Source organism: Apostichopus japonicus, chromosome 12 (genome assembly GCF_037975245.1).
Source record: "Apostichopus japonicus isolate 1M-3 chromosome 12, ASM3797524v1, whole genome shotgun sequence".
NCBI classification, from domain to species: Eukaryota; Metazoa; Echinodermata; class Holothuroidea; order Aspidochirotida; family Stichopodidae; genus Apostichopus; species Apostichopus japonicus.
The window spans coordinates 18,549,355-18,567,852 of NC_092572.1; the positions used below are offsets into that span (position 1 = coordinate 18,549,355).

An 18,498-nucleotide genomic window follows, 5' to 3' on the forward strand; every position below is an offset into this window, starting at 1 on the left:
CCAGGAATTGGTTCTTTTGTAGAGTGCTCTTGAGCATTTTTTATTTCATGATAACAGCACTTTAATATTTGGTATTTATTATTTTTTGGTATTTGTTCAAGGTTTTCGGATTTACCGCAATAGTGTTCCCTAAGACTACTGTCAACTGATATATTGTGCATTCTACACATACATTATAAACTCATTGAAAGACGAGCGAACCTATGAACTCTTGAGCTCGTTCTCTTTTGTCTTAATGTTAGCTTTGGATCTATAACTTGGCGTACAAGCGATACCAACTTTGAATGACTGCAACGTATGGTAAAGCTTATATTGTATTCAAGTTGCAGTAGGTATTGCAAAGTGTTTGTTATTTGGGTGCATGCCCTTCTTTTGGTTTAATTTGACATTACATATATTTTCCATTTTTGGCAAATGTTTACAATTGTAATTACACCTAGTTGCTCTAATTGTTTAAGAAGTTAGTGTGCACAGATCATCAAGCCACAAACGATCCCTGTACGGTGTAAATGAGTGCAGCAAGTTAATCTCGGCCAACGGTTAGTTTTATTAATCAGGACGCTCATTTTAGTCTTCGTTCGAGATATGGTTGATCAAACCTACTTGGACCGGCAAAAACTTCAGTTTGATCACAATAGGGGGTCTGTGATGTCATCTGGGGTAAATGATCTGCAGCCAAATTCTTATGCTATTTGTAATTGTTTTCTTGTTTAGCTGCCAATGTGTCTGTTTTCAGAAAAAAATTGCCTTGCTCTGCTGAAATGTTCTTTCTGCTGTTGCCGTTCAGATGCATTACCAAAATATCACCCAAAAAATCATATCTACGTGATATAAAATGCTACAGGGACAATCATCATCATCGTCATCGTCATCGTCATCGTCATCGTCATCTTCATCGTCATCGTCATCGTCATCATCATCATCATCATCATCATCATCATCATTATTATTATTATTATGTTTGTTGTTGCAAATTTATCTAGTTCTCTAAATATTCTAAATAGACTCTAAATACGGTTGCCGCGACACAAGAATACAAAAAGAAAACAAAAAACGACAAACAACTCTAAGTTTGGTTTGTATTTTAATGTTAATGAATTAATGAAGCCCATTACACCGATAAAGTTACATAAAAACTATCATTGGATGTGTTCTTCAAAGTTGCAAATTACTTGCACGCAAGCAATTTTTACCACCTAACCTTTAACCTAGCAGGACCGTAAGCAACGCGAGGGGTGCGCATTCTCCCTTCAAATCCATTTCTAAAGGTCAACATTTGCCTAGGCATGCATAGAATGTGCTTGACATTAAGCGCATCAAATGTCTGCAAACACTTTAAGTGATCTAGTTGCATAATATTATTCAATTTCGTATCCAATCAGCCTTATTTATACAACAAAGCAAAAAGTCACGTTCCACAGTACGGTGTTTAGTATGAAAGATTCACAGTAATGAATACGTTTCACTCCCTATACAAAAATGAGACCTGCCTGTTTTACAACAAGTTTACGACACCAATTCCCCGCTAATTCCGTTAGGTAGCACCAGTTTGATTAGATCACTATAACCCTTTTGAGGCAGTGTTTGTAACTCATTCATGCTGATTTCATATCCATTGAATAGGCTTGACATGCCTCTTGTCTATTCTTGTTAATGTTACTTAAATGACGGTGGTCTGTGATTTGGGCAGCGGTCAGAAAGAGTCATTGCGTTTCCCCTATACCCTCCACGATGGTCATATATAGCCACTTATAACAGTATAAGGTGGTCATCGATTAACTTTTAATTGTTGCGCCATGACAGCTGGTGCTCAGCAAGTAAAATTGGTCGAACTAGATACATAGGATGATAGACAGCCAATGAGAGCTGTCCTTAGATTGAACACAATGGTTCATATAGAAATATGCGAGTTGTACGGAACTCCGCTATTAACTTTATTTGTTAAATTGGTCTTTCCCAAGTTATCCTAAATGGGTGCAAACGACCTGTTTGAATTGACATGTTAGAATTGATAAAAACAAAGGATTATTGTGAATATTTATGCGTTCAAACAGAAGAAATTGCTTCCATCATCACCTCAGTCAGTCAGAAGGAGAATTATTAAAATAACACCCACATTTTGTTGGACTGTGAAACTATTAAGACCAAACTTTAGCGGTAACTTATCCATTAAAAGGCTGAAATTGTTAACATGGTTAAAGAGTCATATTTTTTTTTTTAATTCCGTACAGAGCAAGACATTTTGTAGACATTCTCTCGGATTTAAGCTTTAATCTTAGAGATACCACTACCATGTTTAATTCAAACTACTTTAACAAGTAGGTTTGACATGTTGAAAGCTGATATGATCTTAGTAATATCCTAAGAGACTTCCGAGTTGAGTATGTATTTACATGTTATAATTAGAAAGCAAGAAGAAAAAACAGAAGCTCCAGAGAAAGAAATGGTACTCGATTGGACAAATTACATCAAAACTGAAGTAAATGTATCGTCCTGTTGGAGTTAAGCATAACCTGAAAATTAAAAAGAAAATACACCATATAGAACATTTATTATTTGTTAAGACAATGACAAGGACAAAAACTATTAATTAAACAATTTGATATTGATTTCTAAACTATTTCTACTCTGCGAGAAGCTTAATTAATCCTGACAATCTTTGCTTTGGGTAGACTTTTAGTGTGAACAAATCTATACTAGCTTAAACAAATTAAATTGCTATGACAGTCACGTGCTCCACGTGTTTCCATTTTGAAACACATCAATTGAACAGCTTTTACTATTTTTAACTCAAGAAAAATCAATTTCGATTTTTTTTTTTCAAATTGAATTTTGAATACAAGCAAACCAATATAAGCCTAACAGTTGTAAAATGCGCAATTCTGATACAAACAATGAAAAAAAAGCAACATGTATAGGCTTTGTCATATTTCCTTCTATACAATTTTCTATGAACTCTTGGTATCTGGTAATCTGATGTTTATTTTCAAGATAAAATCGGACGTTTGACGTCACCGGCCAGTTTGTGTTAATGTTTCCATCTAGGCTACAATGACACTTTTTGAATGCAATAATAATGGACACCCAATGTACATGGCTTGCTCAGTGTGTACTGTGAATAAGAGGAGACATCTGTTAATCAGTATAAATTAAAGTGTGTTATAACACCGTAACACATGTTAGACCTGTCAGCAGATACTACTGTGCATCCAATGTAGATGGCTTGATCAGTTTGTTCAGCGATTAAGAGACAACAGTTAATCAATATAAACTGAAGTGTGTTATAACACTGTAACACATGTAATATTTGTCTACTGTATTGGAATTTGTCCTACAAATGCTCCATTTTGTTAAACATAATTTGATCTAATTTTTCCCCCCATCAATACAAATTCACATGTCCAACTACTCCTCGAGATTTATGAGGATCCCCATCCAACCCCACCAACCCCTACAACCTTCGCAAAATGAACCCATCTTCTGTCGCCCCTGATGAGAGTAATTTAAAAGTATGAACATGAGTGACTAAATTTTCTATCACAAATGAGACCAAAACATATATGCTATTACTACCGATTGGTATGTACCTCGTAGTCGTTACTGGCAGGGTACACCTACGGTGCTATGACAGGTATATCCAGCCTCGGTTGCTTCCGCTACCCGGCATTCCGCGCCTCCTACACATGGGTTGTTCATACAGACACCTGTTGGAGGCAAAGCTGAAGTACGAAAAATATATATATATATATTTAAAGTTAGTTCACAGTCATTGATATCTCTGGATATCGTGGTCTTCAGTATTTCTTTAGTTTCTTTTGAATGTACTTAAAATGATGACCCCAAAAACGGAAGAATTTCCTCACCATTAATATTGAAGGAACAAATATCCTGTTGTCCGCCGTTAACACAGACGCACGAGACTGGATTGATTGCACCAAAGAAGAAACCCCCAGATTGGGGTGTACAGGTCGCCACACCCACGACGTTTCCGTTAAGCAGACAGTTAGGTGGAGTCCAGAAATAATTATTGCCAACGTTATTCAAGGCTGGTGGGCAAGGCTCAGCCGTAAGACCCGGTTCTAATAAAAAATAATGATGATAATAATAACAATAATGATGAAGATGATGATGATAATAATAATAATAAAATAATAATACAAATAATAATAATAATAATGATGATGATGATGATGATGATGATGATGATGATGATGATGATGATGATGATGATGATGATGATGATGATGATGATGATGATGATGATGATGATGATGATGATGATGATAATAATAATAATAATATTAATAATAATAACAACAACAATAGTTACAACAGCAATAATAATAATAATATTAATAATAATAACAACAATAATAATAATAACAACAACAACAATAATAATAAAGATAACATCAACAACAATAATAATCATAACAAAAATAATAATAATAATAAGCAAGTAACCCTGTTATGCATGTTGTTATTTTATTTACATAAAACTATCGAATACCTTGGTCGCAGATGGTTCCGGTGAATGGATTGATACAACTGCAAAAGAACGCTCCGCCGCCCAACTCAAAACAGGATCCACCGTTTTGACAAGGATTCGGAGAACATGGGGTCCCTACAGCTGAAGGAACATTGTAAGAAAAGGTAATGTTAAAGTGTAGCAAAAAAACCAAAACGGTGAAAAATTATAAATGACTGTTTCTCATAAACAAAGGTATGTTAGATTGCATTAAAGAAGCGGGAAAACAAATACATACTAATGAAACATTATGTGAACACTGCACATGTTAACAAAATCGGTATGTTAGGGCGCAAATTATGGAGGCCCTACGAAATAGTGAGTCAAAACAAATTTCAGCAGATTGCGGAAAATAGTGAAGACGTCGACAAAATTATAAACAGTTTTCGGAGCTTGCCGACGTAGATCATTTTTTTTTTAAATTTAACATAAAGTTCATTTCCAGCTAAGTTTTCTTGTATTCTAAGAATCGAATTTAAGGGGTGGGGAATCCATTGCGACTTATTCCTCGTGGGAGATATTGTGTAGTAGACCAAACGCTTGCTGCATAATCATTGTGTTAGGGTAACTGTGTTATCCAGTCTCTTTTTTCTATCCTTTTTTCTCATTTCAAACGGTGATCAATTTAAACTTACTCAATTCAAAAGTAAAATCGCACGACGCTGTATCTCCAGCGTCCGCACATTCGCAATTAACAGTGTTACTCCCAACAACGAAGTTGGGCGATCCTGATGGTAGATTGCAGACAGCATCTCCGATTACAGTATTTCCTCGCTGGCATGTAGGTGTAGGATAGGTCACTTGTTGGTTGGTTATCGTGGGTTGCGTAGGGCAAGCAGTTATCGTAAGAGGTACAAAAGCTTCGTTGGCTGCGATAAGAACAATCAGAAGAATTAAAGGATTACATTATAGAAGTTGATAAGATCCCAGGTCAAATTTCGATAGCAAGACGAGTGAAAGACTACGGGCCAGAGATTTTAACAGACATGTACAGAAATAGAAATATTGAGCCCAGCTATCGATATTTACCCTCTGTTATGCATAAAATGATATTGAAGATCGACAACTTCAATCCATGAGATCTAAACAAAATGATATTGGATGTCGTTCTCAGACACGATTAAACAAACGACTTTGTCTAAGTAGAAGACTGATAGCGTAGATATTTATCATTACAGGGATTTATCTCTTGATATGCTTGGTTTGAGGTATTTCTTTGCACGAATAGAAGTGTTAAGCTTTTCTCTGTATGTTGAACACTGTTAAAACCCAGTTATCAGTACAAGATTGTCCTTTCCTTTACCTTGGTTAGTTTTTTAGCAATTATCCTTTGAACAACTCTGTATATCAAAGTAGTCGGGATAGCTATAGTGTAGCACATACAATATACGGTCACATTCTGAGAGACAGCTCAAAGGCTCAAAAGATTATAACTTCACTTTTATAGCTACGTACAACAAATTGGGATGTTTCACAAACTTTTCAACAACAAATGGTGTTAGATTTATATGAAGTTGTAAGAACATTTTAAGTTGGTTCAGTCAGAATTGAACCTACTTAATATAACAATGAATACACGGTAAGTATAATAGGCCTACACTGAGGAGCTGAAATAACCTCATTTGCTACAAGGGGGGGGGGGGGGGCATTCATACGTTTATTATCCCTTGAAATTGGATATCTTCAACACCGGAATCGCTACAGAAACGTCACTAACAATCACATTTGTCTATTATGTTGCACTGTGACGTATCAACATTATAAACATATGTCTGAAAGTCATCTGTTAATCTTAACATATATGTTGATATTGAATACATTGGTACGTTCTCCACACTGACAGATGTATAGATATACAGATAGATGTAGAGACAACCATGTAAGATACTTATGCGCGCACCAGCTTCGTAGGAGTAACCTATCAATTGAGGAATATCGAAACTCGCTCAATATAAATCAATATCTTACCAGTTATTTCAGAAAAGGATAAAATTCTCTCATAAATGTTGGACGCCTCGTCAACTACGGTGGCCCTGGAAAACAAATATAAAACTAATATCAAGCAAAAATCAGGGAATATATTTTACACGTATATACTGATATGTGTTTGCACAGTGAGACCAATTGTGTCGGCTCACATATTTTGCAGCTTCCCCTTGATCTATGATACAGGTGGCCCACTCTTACACCTAAGCTAACCGAACAGCCACACTGTTGGAACTTTGAGGTTAGATCCATTCATTTCAATTACTTGGGTGTATTTAGTATGTAGCAATGTGGGACGATACTGCACAACACCGTTAATGTTTTAAATATGTGCTTTGTTACTATTCAACAGAATTTGGAGCCATACACATTGTATTCATTTGGTGCATAAAGCAGTATGCAAAGCATGGTATACCGCACAAAACGGTTTTAGACCTATTAAGTTCTTGAAATTCGTTAAGGATGACTGAATACTGCATATGTCTAGTATGTAGAATGCGATATATTTATTGGGTATACGTGTGTTCTAAACTGATGTGGAATATATGCTGGTTAACTGAACTAGTAAAGGGTGTACATTGTGACGTACTATACCGTATATATAGTTCGTTACCGTACAACTCCTTCGAGGATTCATTGACTTACGATAGTTGTGTAAGCACCTGTGTTGTATTTGGTATGCTTCTTGACGGTAGTGCTTGGGACCCTACACCAGACTGCAACTATACTCATATCAGCCATTTGTAAACTGTATATATAGATGATATGCTATGTGGCTGCACAACGCTGCGCATGTCATGAGACTATAGTATAGAGTTGTACGCTTATAGATGTATGATTTTTGGTATTTTGACACTGCACTCATCGCAACACAGCGCATTGTAGTGTATTTGCCGTTATCGGCTTCACGCCCAATAATCACAGAGAACACATTTACACTGTAAATCTGAAAGTTTTGTACCAAGGTAAATACTGGATCGTGCTTTAATCAGTTGCATGGTTATTATGATTACAGTAAGATCTGATGATATGTGTAATTCCGTGAAATCTAGTTGTTGGAATTTGTTGAGATTACACATAACCTCAGTTTTAACAAATTTATCAGTACGATACAACGGTTTACGATGCACAGTAGTTACTGTTATTTCTGTGTGAATCGGCTGGGTTACAACTCACACAAGTTCCACAGCTCCATAACTGACACTCGGGGGGTTCCACATTGTCATAAATGTCACAGTGATTGGGTTCCGGCCCGAAGTTATGACGGTAGCCATTCCGCGGTCACCACAAGCTAGGAATTCAAATCCTGCATTGTTACTAATATCGAAGGATCCCACGACGGCGCCGTTATCAACTCTTCTAGCCTGAAGAATTACAGATGAGAACTGAGTCCGACCAACTTGAGAAAACAAGAACACTGTAAACAAAGAAGAAAATGTATTAACTTAACTTGTTTTCTTCACAATTATAATGATTGAGATGATATTTGAACACTTTCCTTCTCCAAAGCAAAGAAATTCAAGCAATATGTATCTAACATGTAATAATAAAATTACTTAGGAATGCCCTAACTTTGAATATATTCCATCAAATATACTTCATTTGTAGTTAATCAAAAAGTGATTTTCCTTCCATATTGAATTTCTCACTCTAATGTTTATATTGAAACAGTTTCATCATTTATGCGATCTTACTGAGATCTCCAAGAAATAATTTAACATTTCATAGATTGCATCCTATATAATTCATTGTAGTTAATCAAAATGTAAACGTTCCCTTTCATATTCTCACTCAAATTCAAATTTAATTATTGAGCTATGATATAGAAGTTTCATAAATGATATTGTTCAGTGCTATATACTTTTTTACAAGGCGCTGTATAGCACATTTCAAATATCATTGACACTTTATCGGAGTCGACGACTATAGGATCACTTACATGGCAGAACGCTGGTATATGAGTTTGGTATTTTAGGAAGGCTGCAATCTTATTATACAAAAAGAGTTAATTAAAAATGTTTTCTCTTGATTTGACTATATCAGGCGGCTATTTTTAAACAAATTCAGTATTATCCATAATGAGCTATGACTTTCTCAGAAGTTCGCCCATTTAAAACCAATCCCCCCCCCCCCTCCCCCTCCTCCTTTGATAAGAACCGATATTGGACTGAAGGCGTGTGAGATGTGAAAGCTATTTCAGAGTAAATCCTTTTTCTGATGGCCGCATTTTGCTCCACATCCCTGCCGCTTTCTGGGTTGTATGGCATAAAAGTGTGGCGTGATCCCTGGTTTCACTATATATGCAAGGGTATCGTGTATTCTAACTGACGCCCCAACCAAAAATGGCCATACAGGGATGGCCACCAACCAAGACTAGACAACTCAGTTGGTAGAGATCTGGGCTTGAAATCCAGATGTCACTGGCTTGAATCAGGTTCTATCCATACAGTTTCCAGCCACTTTTCCTTTATTCATTATATTGTATTTATGTTGTGCATGATAATCAAAATGAGAAAGAAACGAGAAGAATCTTGAACAAACTGAACCTTCAGGCACATTAACGCATCGGGTCCTTATCAGAGCTTTGTTTGCCCCTGAAATTTCATCCAATTACGTTGTACGCCCGCAACCCCTTCTACCCACTACCCACACCAGTCAACCGGAGATACCCTTTTACGCTTCTTCAGTGGTTTAAGACCTACGTAAGCCTTAGTTTTAAATGTGTGAAGCTCGTCGTGTAGTGTCAAATTAAATGAGTTCATATATTAACCTCAAACGTTGAAAAGGGATTTTTTTATGTATTTGTTCTAAGGCGGTATTCTGGGTGCAGTGACCTAGAACCAGTGAACCAATATTGCTGATTGTCACAAACCCAATGGAGGTATTTCATTGTAAAGCCTTACTCAATATTACTCGTTTCGCTACAAAGGTGTTTACTAAGGAAGGATATGGAGAAAAGGAGTCTATGGGTTCATGCTTGATCAAACGTCTAATACCGTCTAATTCCTATAGGAAATATTGTGTTTTGTTTACTCCTTGAGAATCGCTACCGGTTCAGGGTCATCTAGATTTACCTTGACCTATGCGTTGCACAATAACATAAGCATATAGAGGTTACTCAAAACAAACAGTCGCGCCTGTCGATAAACAGGCTTTGTGGCTATATGAAAGAAGTTATCAGTTTCAATTATATACCCAAAACGTATATAAAAAATAACTGGAGCCATGTTTGCACTTATGCAGAGCTTATTTTGTTATATTCGACCCATACCATATCAGTTTTTGATAACCCAGGCATAATTAGATCAGTTTTCATACTGTTTGGAAACATATATCTTTTAGTGACGTTGACTAAGAGGTAATGAGCAGAGATGAAATTAACTTTTCCATAGTGCGTTAACAAGTATTTTAGCTGAACTTGCTCTCATAACGCCTAAAGACGAACTTCACTTTTCAATACAAAGTGTATCAAATATCCAATGTTGAAACTTTGAAACGTTGAAGCAAATAACGCAGCGCTAGATTGCATACTTTGATTATAGGATGTGTACTGAAGTTGTTACATGTAACTCATTGTAGGTTTACCAAAATCAACTTTTGACGGCATATTTCACACCGGGTGGTTAATGTCACCAAAATATAAATGACCACATTACTGACCTAAATGTTTCATTCAGTCAACGACACTTGTGTGGTGATTTATGGTTATATGCTTTTGTCGCAATACAACAACACCAACATTGTCATACAGCACTTCCTGAATGGATGGTTGTCAATATATTTTGAGAATCCATCGGTGTGCATAAAAGGGTATGTGAGATGTAGGGTGACATCCCCCAGCGAAAATAAAATGTCCGTCTAACTTCGATGCTAAGGCGGTCTTAAAGCGTGGTCTTACACCCAGTAAGTGAGGGCATTACAACAGAACTGACGCAGACCTAACAACATTGCTATCTCTGTTTCTCCCTTCCGTCCTCATTTCCAAGATTCCCATGCACGGATAATATTTGCCTCACAAAATGCTGCAGCTTCCGGCGTTCAGTTTATATATTTGACTGCTAACAGAATTTCAATTCTTCTAAGAAGTGTATTTCAGTGCTCTGAAATCGCTTCAAATAGCAAAGAAATATCTACAACGCTGCAGCTGAAATCCCCATAATCCACAAAAGATTTCTTTTTCTGTTCTGTTAGCTTTAAAAGAGCTCTTCAAGACCAAGTGATATCACCACACGCTACAGTCCCTCTGAATCCCTACCACGGTTTTGGATTGTATCACATATGAATTGAAATCTTCTCTCTTACATGTTTTTTCTTAATATATAATTCACTAGCTTTTCACTCGCAACCGATAACTTTGCCCACTTAACCCCACTGAGGCCCTGAGATATATTCAATATTATTGAAATGTAAATCCTTGAAAGTTCTGACATGTATCTATGTTGCTTTTTTGATTTGTTATGCTGTAGTTTAAGTGGAATTTGCTCTACTGTGCATATGAGTCTGATGTAATTATAAATCAAATTGCCGCTATTGTTGGTTTATTTACTTGAGAGAACAAGGTCTTCATATTGTAAATATCAAGTAGTCTTTGATATTCTTCTTGTGGACTTAGAAAGCACATTTGTAATCAGTTTATTTTCAATTGACAGAAAAAGATCCACATTGAACAGTAATTCCGTGAGATGAATATGAAAATCGCTCAAACAGACAATATGACTGTGTACTAAGCTAGTTTAAATCATTAATTAGTATTCGCAATGAATTTATTTAAAGACATCAGGTTATGTCCAAATTATAAATGTGTAGATTTTGTGATCGAAATCTCCAAAATGAGTACGACGAAATATAATTTATGAAACCCTTTTGTAGCTTAAAGTAAATTACATTTTGTTAAACAATGTACTAATATAAGGCTGTATCACACGAAACTAAAACCATTTGAACGGTCTTTGATACGATTTGCATAACAGATGGGTTAAATAATTTAGATTAAGTGTTTTCAATATGTTTCAAACGCAACTGCATAGGCGTAGGAAGCGGGGACTGGGGGAGGGGGGCTGCAGTCCTACAATCAAATATTTTTGTGAAATTCGGGCAATATGCTGAGAATTTTTCGGGCACCTACTGAAAGAAATATAAATTGCAATGTGTTTTCCAATGGTTAAACTTATATTATTATTATCATTATTATTGTAACGACTTCCCAAAAATGGTAACAATACGGCAAATGATTGTATGTATTTGGCATGCGATGTAGTAAGATGCATGACTATATGATACGTACATTAAGATGTTGAACGCACTCGAAAAATTTTGGTTATTTTTTTCGGGCAAGTCGTTACAGCCCCCCCCCCGCCCTCAAATCAAATTGGGTTCCTACGCCTATGCAAGCAAGTTATCTTCCAAAATTTAAATCTGACGTATATATCTTTGGAGTTAGTTTATACTGGCACCACCTTTATTAGGTTCGTACTGAAGGAAATATGTCCCTTACAATCAATCACTGGAAAGGTTTAAATTCCTGGGAGAAATGCATTTGCAGTATGATTTATGCATAACTTAATAATACGCAGTACCCAACCGATTTGAAACCTAACTTCGCCTCCGGAGGCGCAGTCGCAGTCTATGTCGCAGTTATTTAACAGAGTGTGTTCTATCTCGACATTGACTACGCCTCTACACTCAGTGGAGTTTGTCATTTATATGAAGGCTCCCACATAATGTTTCGCTGATCTCAAAATAAGAGCAAAAACCATAATCGCTTCTCTGTCACTTAGCCTGCCCGTTCTTACAAAGGTGTTTGCCGCTAGTAGCGGAGTATGATGTAGTTGCAATGATTCACAAACAATTTATATTCTGACATTCATATCTATCGTTCGGATAATTTCCATTTTATTAGCCAATCGAGGTATAGGCTATAGGGATTTTTTATATAGGCTTTTGACCCCAAATCTCCTCCCGCTGCTCACGAGATTAGATTCATCTGTTCATCAAATTGACAACCTCCTACACTGAGTCATGACAAGAAGACGAACCGTCTATTGTGTCATTATTATTGGTATCTGGATAAGATTAGTATCCAAACAAGAAGAGAGGAAATGTTGATATCTAAAAACAAATATGATTTTAATTTCTCACCTTGTACAGGAGCACCCCCGGGAGAGTAAGTTGTCGGTAAAGACGCAAGGCTAAAAGGAGCGTTGCCCCCAACAACTGTACCGACGCCAGAAAGAGCGGTTAGGTCATCACATGACGATGTATCAAATGCAGGCTGCCCCAACACTTCGCTCCAGGTAGCCACAGTAATGACCAACAACACAAATATACGTAAGTCCATGGTAGCATACGATAGAATTATCCCTGCGAAGTACGTATAAGAAGAGGTATAACTGCCGATGTGATCCTAACAACTTCGTGATCACAATTTATATCAGATAACCTACCGAACCATCGTAACGGATGAGTAAGTATCGGGTGGTTCAGCTCGTAAATAGCTCATAACTAATAACTCACTGACTCTACCGGAAATGGATGAAAAGAGCTCAGTGCGGTTTTGTCCGGAATTGTAACCAATGAGAGCGGTTAGGAGAACAATAATTTTTTTTTTTTAATTCCGTGACGATGGTACGTGGCTGCAAAGTATCGTAAACTATTGTTGAACTTGACTGTTTGTTAACTTAACACTGTATATACATAGTATGAAGCATCCGTTAACATGGTATAATACTGCGGTTTTTAGGAACTCGCTGTTACCCGAGTCTACCCTGCGTATTTCCACTGATTCGGTGTTACCCGGGGGTTAATAAGAGATGCTCGTCGCCCCAGACCGGAAACAGGCACCATGATCGCGATCTGTGCCCCCTCCCCTTCCCACTAACGCGCTTATTTAAGCACGAGTAAGCAGGTTTTTGGAATATAGCGAAAGTAATAGATACTATAGTCATACCATCTTTTAATTGCTAAATTAGTTTAGTCACTTTACAAGGTTTATCAGTACACCTTAAGGATGATTTATGAGAAGAGTGTTTAGCATAGTATTTGTCAGCAATCGCCACCTTAACCTTTCTATTTCTGAAACGAATTTAGTTACTTCTGACTTACATAAAATATATTTCTTTTTACTGGCCACATGACCTGACCACCTTATGGCAACTGATGGCTTCTACACTATCACGGTACTTACCAATTTACTTATGACAGCTTTTTGTCTTTTGTTTTGGTTTTTATTTATAGAAGAGGTTAATATCAGCAATGGCCTATAATACTTCCATAAACCCTTTTCTCACATCGGCGTATACAATAACCAGGATAGTCAGTCCCCAGACGGGCGAAAAGTGCTTTTCTCGTAGAATATGCACGGGGTTTCTTGACGTCACTCCTCGTTAACATTTTGAAGGACAATTTCTCAGTCATTAACCAATTTATATGTCTGGTACTAACTGAATTTGATGAAGAAAAGGTGTTTAATCCGATATTTATTAAAAAAAGACACAGAAAGGGGTGGAATGGGAATTTCGGCCGTATTTTCCGAACGTAAATTAACCACTTTCGAACTGTTAGCAAAATTGTTTTTTTTTTGGCATGAATATCATCATTTCCAATTTTGAAAACTAGTATATTCGCTGAAAAACTCCTTTAACACGAATAAGTATCCATTTCTCTTCAAATCATTCTGTAACGAAGTCAAGTTCACGGCAAATAAACACGCACACGAATACAGGTTACGAATACAGGTTACGAGTCAAGTGGTGACTGTCCCGTTTCACGTTGGTATACGTACTGTGCGAAATGCTTTAACTAAGCGTGATAAAACTATTGGAATTGATTTATATAATGGAACTCCATGAGTATATTGAATGATAAGAGTAACAATTCATGGCCGTGAAGTGACTTTTCTCTGTGTATAGGGGCATAAGGACGCCTTGGGATCATGAAATACTCACTGCCAATACATCGATTTGGTACATCCACACATAACAATGAATGCAAGAAATGCCATAACGTAACACTACTTTTAGCACTACTCGCTAAAAACGGGCTCTCAACACTGGTTTGAATTAATCAACAGCAATAATTTAATTCAGAGACTCTCGTGAAGATGGACCCACGCTGGTGCTCTTCCAACTACAAGCCCTGCCACTGTAAAGACTACAAGCTACGGTAGCCTATAGAATAAAATTATGGTACATACTTATTTAACTTTACAACAACTGTACAGACCATATTCTGTAAAACCTTTTAAACCTTTATATTGTTGTCATGCTTGTTTTGACAGCCGCATATTGACCAAATCTGGTGCATATAAAATAGTATGCCATCATATACAAACGACATCATGACATATAGTATGAGTTGCTTTGGTGTATGTTTCAACTAAGGCAATTATGATACAATCCACCAATGGGTGAAATTTATGGTAATTTGTGGTGTACTGATTATAATTAAGACAAGTAGGGAAACTGTTGTGCAATTGGGATACAACTCTGGTAAATTAAGGGTGAAACTGTGGTACAATTAAGGTAAAACCATGGTACAATTAGGATATAACCAATTTGGTACAGCTCTAGGGTAAAATTGTGGTTAATTAGGGTAGAACTATGGTAACGCCAATAGTCCACATAGAGTAAATTTGAGATAAAACGATGGTGAAGATGAAATAAAAAGTGATAAAAACCTTGGTGAAATTGTGGTATGGCACTATGGAAAAAATGTGGTAAACCGCATCCATAGGACCAAAATACCAGTCCAATTTTGGTATTGTTTCACAGATTACCATAGAAAATGGTGGTATTTTGCCGTGGTTAGTGTGAGGCATTTTTTCCTAGGCTAAACTTCATCTTCAGAGCTCGCATACTGTGTTTAAGAAGATGAGCAATTTCTGCTCCTATATTTCAGGGCTATATAGTAATATAATGACTATGAAGTATGAGTTGTGTACACTATAGTATGAAATGAGCGTTTGTCACGAACTAAAGCAATGTACATCATTACGTGTACACGCAGAGCCAATGCAAAGTCCTAACATCTGTATTACATAGCGCTGTGTTTTTGCCGTAAGTTATATGTTGATTAATGACAACACTAGGGCAATTTTGGTATAAATGAAAAGAACATAGTCTAATCTGGCCAATTTTGCCATAAATGTGCATTTTTCTCCTGTAACGAAGTCAAGTTCACGGACAACTTTAACGGGACTTTTTTGGAGCCATGCAAAAAGACGCATATTCAATGGAGATTTATCAGAAAGTACGACTAAAATTGAATTGTTTATTGTTTAATTACGAAAAATAAAAGTTGTGAGATTCAACTTACCGCGTCATGGTGACTAGCGACGGCTTCGCATGCATTATTCAAACACTTAAACCAGAGGGGTAGGTCTCAAGCAGTTTCGCGAAATTTCGTACGTCTGGCCAAATTTTTGGGGCGGGGCTACAAGAAAACTGCTACATAAACACGAACAGTAGACGATATGATTCGTTGTACCTTCGCAGCACAAGGATCCTTGGTGTTTTTGTACGTAAACAAGCGGGAATATGATATGTTGGAAGTGACCACGGCCGTAGGCAATCTATAAGACTCTGACAGTAGATGTTCGAATAGCAGTCAGGGTCCATACAGATCAAGGCTAATGAGATGCTGAAAGTGAATCTCAATAACTTTATCATCCAAACTTAACCAATTATTCTCAAATAAACCGTAAACACCAGGTTTAATGGCGTTCTGTTGTCTACGGAAGGCCTATCTTTGAAACTGAAAAGGGTTGAATAATATGAAAGTAGCACCTGGGAGCACGTCACATGACCATTGTTGGTTGGTACGTTTTCGTACGGTGGAATGATCCTTCCTAGATTTATATTTTAAGTTTCACTTTCATTTTTTTTGATACCATGCTTTTATCATACTCATGTCCTCCTTTCCTGTCCAATCTTGATTCTTAATAAACACGGTTTTTGCAAGAGAATACTTTCTTCATATCTTATGTAATACCCTTACCGCTAAATATCCCCTACCCCATACCCTCCCACAACAATATTGTTGCCTTTTTTCATCTCAAGAAACCTTGGATGTCGAAGTGCTTTGAGTCCCACGGACGTCATCTGATAAGAACATACCTTGTGATAAGTAAATCTTCGTGTTATTCATTCCAAGATAAGTCTGATTTACACACGATTATGAAATACGTTGAAAGTCGTTTGTCATTTCTGTCCGTTTCTTTGTCAGTGCTGCCGTTTACACATGTCCCCTTAATGTTACGTATCATGCAAGTGCTTCCATATACATTTATCAGCAGACCCCAAAAAATGTATTGGTTGTTGAATGCGGTTATTGATGCCAGGTTCCAAAAGATAGATATTTCTTAATAATGATGAGACGAGAATACAAAAAGAATAAAACACAAAGGTATATTGTTTGGAGTTTTTAGTTTATTGTAAAGTTGTGTCTCTGTTAGATTTACTCGAAATTTTGAGAAAGAAAAATTGTTATACTAATTTTTTACAAACTTGAAATTAGATTCATATAAAGACATTCTCTGAATCATCTCAAGTCTTATCGAGATTGTCTAGTTATTCAAACTTCCTCACTTTCAGGGCTGGCGGAACCGGGAGCTATGGGGACATGTAAACCCTCTCCTTATGTTTCTCGTCTGTGTTGCAGTTTCCCGGTTCCTCGACAAAAGTCGCTGGTTTCTGTTTTTTCTCTCCCTGCAGATGGTAGATATGTAAAAGCAGAAGTTAAAGCCTTACTGGGCAAATTGGTTATCTTATTTTATAAATAAGCTTATAAAAGTAGCGCTGTAAGTGTGCAGTTTAATGCACTTATATACGATACATCACTTCTTTATCACATTCTCTTATCAAGCAAGAATAAACTGATTACCACAACATATATAATTCTACGTACCGATTGCCGGTACTGGGAGAGTGTCCCTAAGTCTATATTGAAACTTTCAGAGGAGAAATAATCCCTAGCCTTTTCTGCCTAGAGAACACCGTTTTTTGCAGTACGCTCTTTTCGACACAAGCAACACACAAGATGTCAGAAAATGGATGGCTGATAACATGCTTAAGCTTAACGATGACAAGGCAGACGTGATAATTTTCCATTCAAAATATAGCAAACGAACGATCCACCTTCCTTCATTGATAATGGGCAATGATGTCATTCCACCCTCGATATCAGTACGGAAATTGGTGTGTTATTTGACTATGGAAAACCATATAAATTTAATTAGTCGCTCTTGTTACAACCAATTACGTATCATCGGGAGAATTCGTCCATCCCTTAACGAGGAGGTAACTAAGTCTCTCGTCCATTCGCTGGTTACATCTCGTCTTGACTACTGTAATGCTCTCCTGAATGGAACGTCATGCTCCTCAATCAAAAAACTACAGAGGGTCCAGAATACGGCTGCCAGAATTATCACCAGAACCGGTCGTTACGAACACATCACTCCTGTACTCCGAGACCTGCATTGGTTGCCAATTCATCGCCGGATAAATTACAAGCTCATTCTGCACGTTTTTCGTATCCTTCATGATCAATCTCAGAGTTTTATGACTGATTTGGTGAAACGCTACACGCCAGCTAGAGCATTACGGTCCCAAAGTCATCTTTCTCTAGTTATTCCTCGTACTAACAAAGTCACATATGGATATTGTTCTTTCAGTGCAGCAGGTCCTTAACTCTGGAATTCTCTTCCTCATCACTTGAAAAATGTCACATCTATTGACACTTTTAAGAAGCATTTAAAAACTTATCTTTTTAGGCTTGAGTATGGGCATTAATCTTATTCGTTGTTTCATTCACATCGTTGTCTTATTCACATTACTGTCACATTACTGTGACATTACTGTCACATTAATGCCCATTTTTATGTATATTTATATTTTTATGTCCTTTATTGTGGTTTATAACCCTGTCTTATATCATTTTTTTTAAAACTTTTACTGCTGTTGTTATTACTTTTAGGTTTTCCTAAGTTT

The 18,498-nt window shown here is 36.8% G+C and overlaps 1 protein-coding gene across 1 annotated transcript; it reads right to left on the reverse strand.

Moving 5' to 3' along the window:
• Positions 1-1,065: 1,065 nt before the first annotated feature.
• Positions 1,066-12,955, reverse strand: LOC139977150 (uncharacterized). Its single transcript, XM_071986303.1, has 8 exons — positions 12,653-12,955; positions 7,691-7,931; positions 6,497-6,561; positions 5,164-5,397; positions 4,511-4,630; positions 3,864-4,079; positions 3,588-3,719; positions 1,066-2,513 (listed from the first exon to the last, which is right to left on the reverse strand). The coding sequence occupies exons 1-7, from the start codon at positions 12,849-12,851 to the stop codon at positions 3,598-3,600; spliced, it is 1,197 nt and encodes a 398-aa protein (XP_071842404.1). The 5' UTR covers positions 12,852-12,955; the 3' UTR covers positions 1,066-2,513; positions 3,588-3,597.
• Between the last annotated feature and the right edge of the window lie 5,543 nt (positions 12,956-18,498).

Excerpts from the sequence above, each read along its gene's own strand:
- LOC139977150 (XM_071986303.1), bottom strand. The coding sequence starts at position 12,851 with ATGGACTTACGTATATTTGTGTTGTTGGTCATTACTGTGGCTACCTGG. Across the intron at positions 6,562-7,690 it reads TATGGAGCTGTGGAACTTGT|GGCCACCGTAGTTGACGAGG; the intron begins GTGAGTTGTAAC and ends TTTGTTTTCCAG. Across the intron at positions 4,631-5,163 it reads CGATTTTACTTTTGAATTGA|CTGTAGGGACCCCATGTTCT; the intron begins GTAAGTTTAAAT and ends ATGTTCCTTCAG.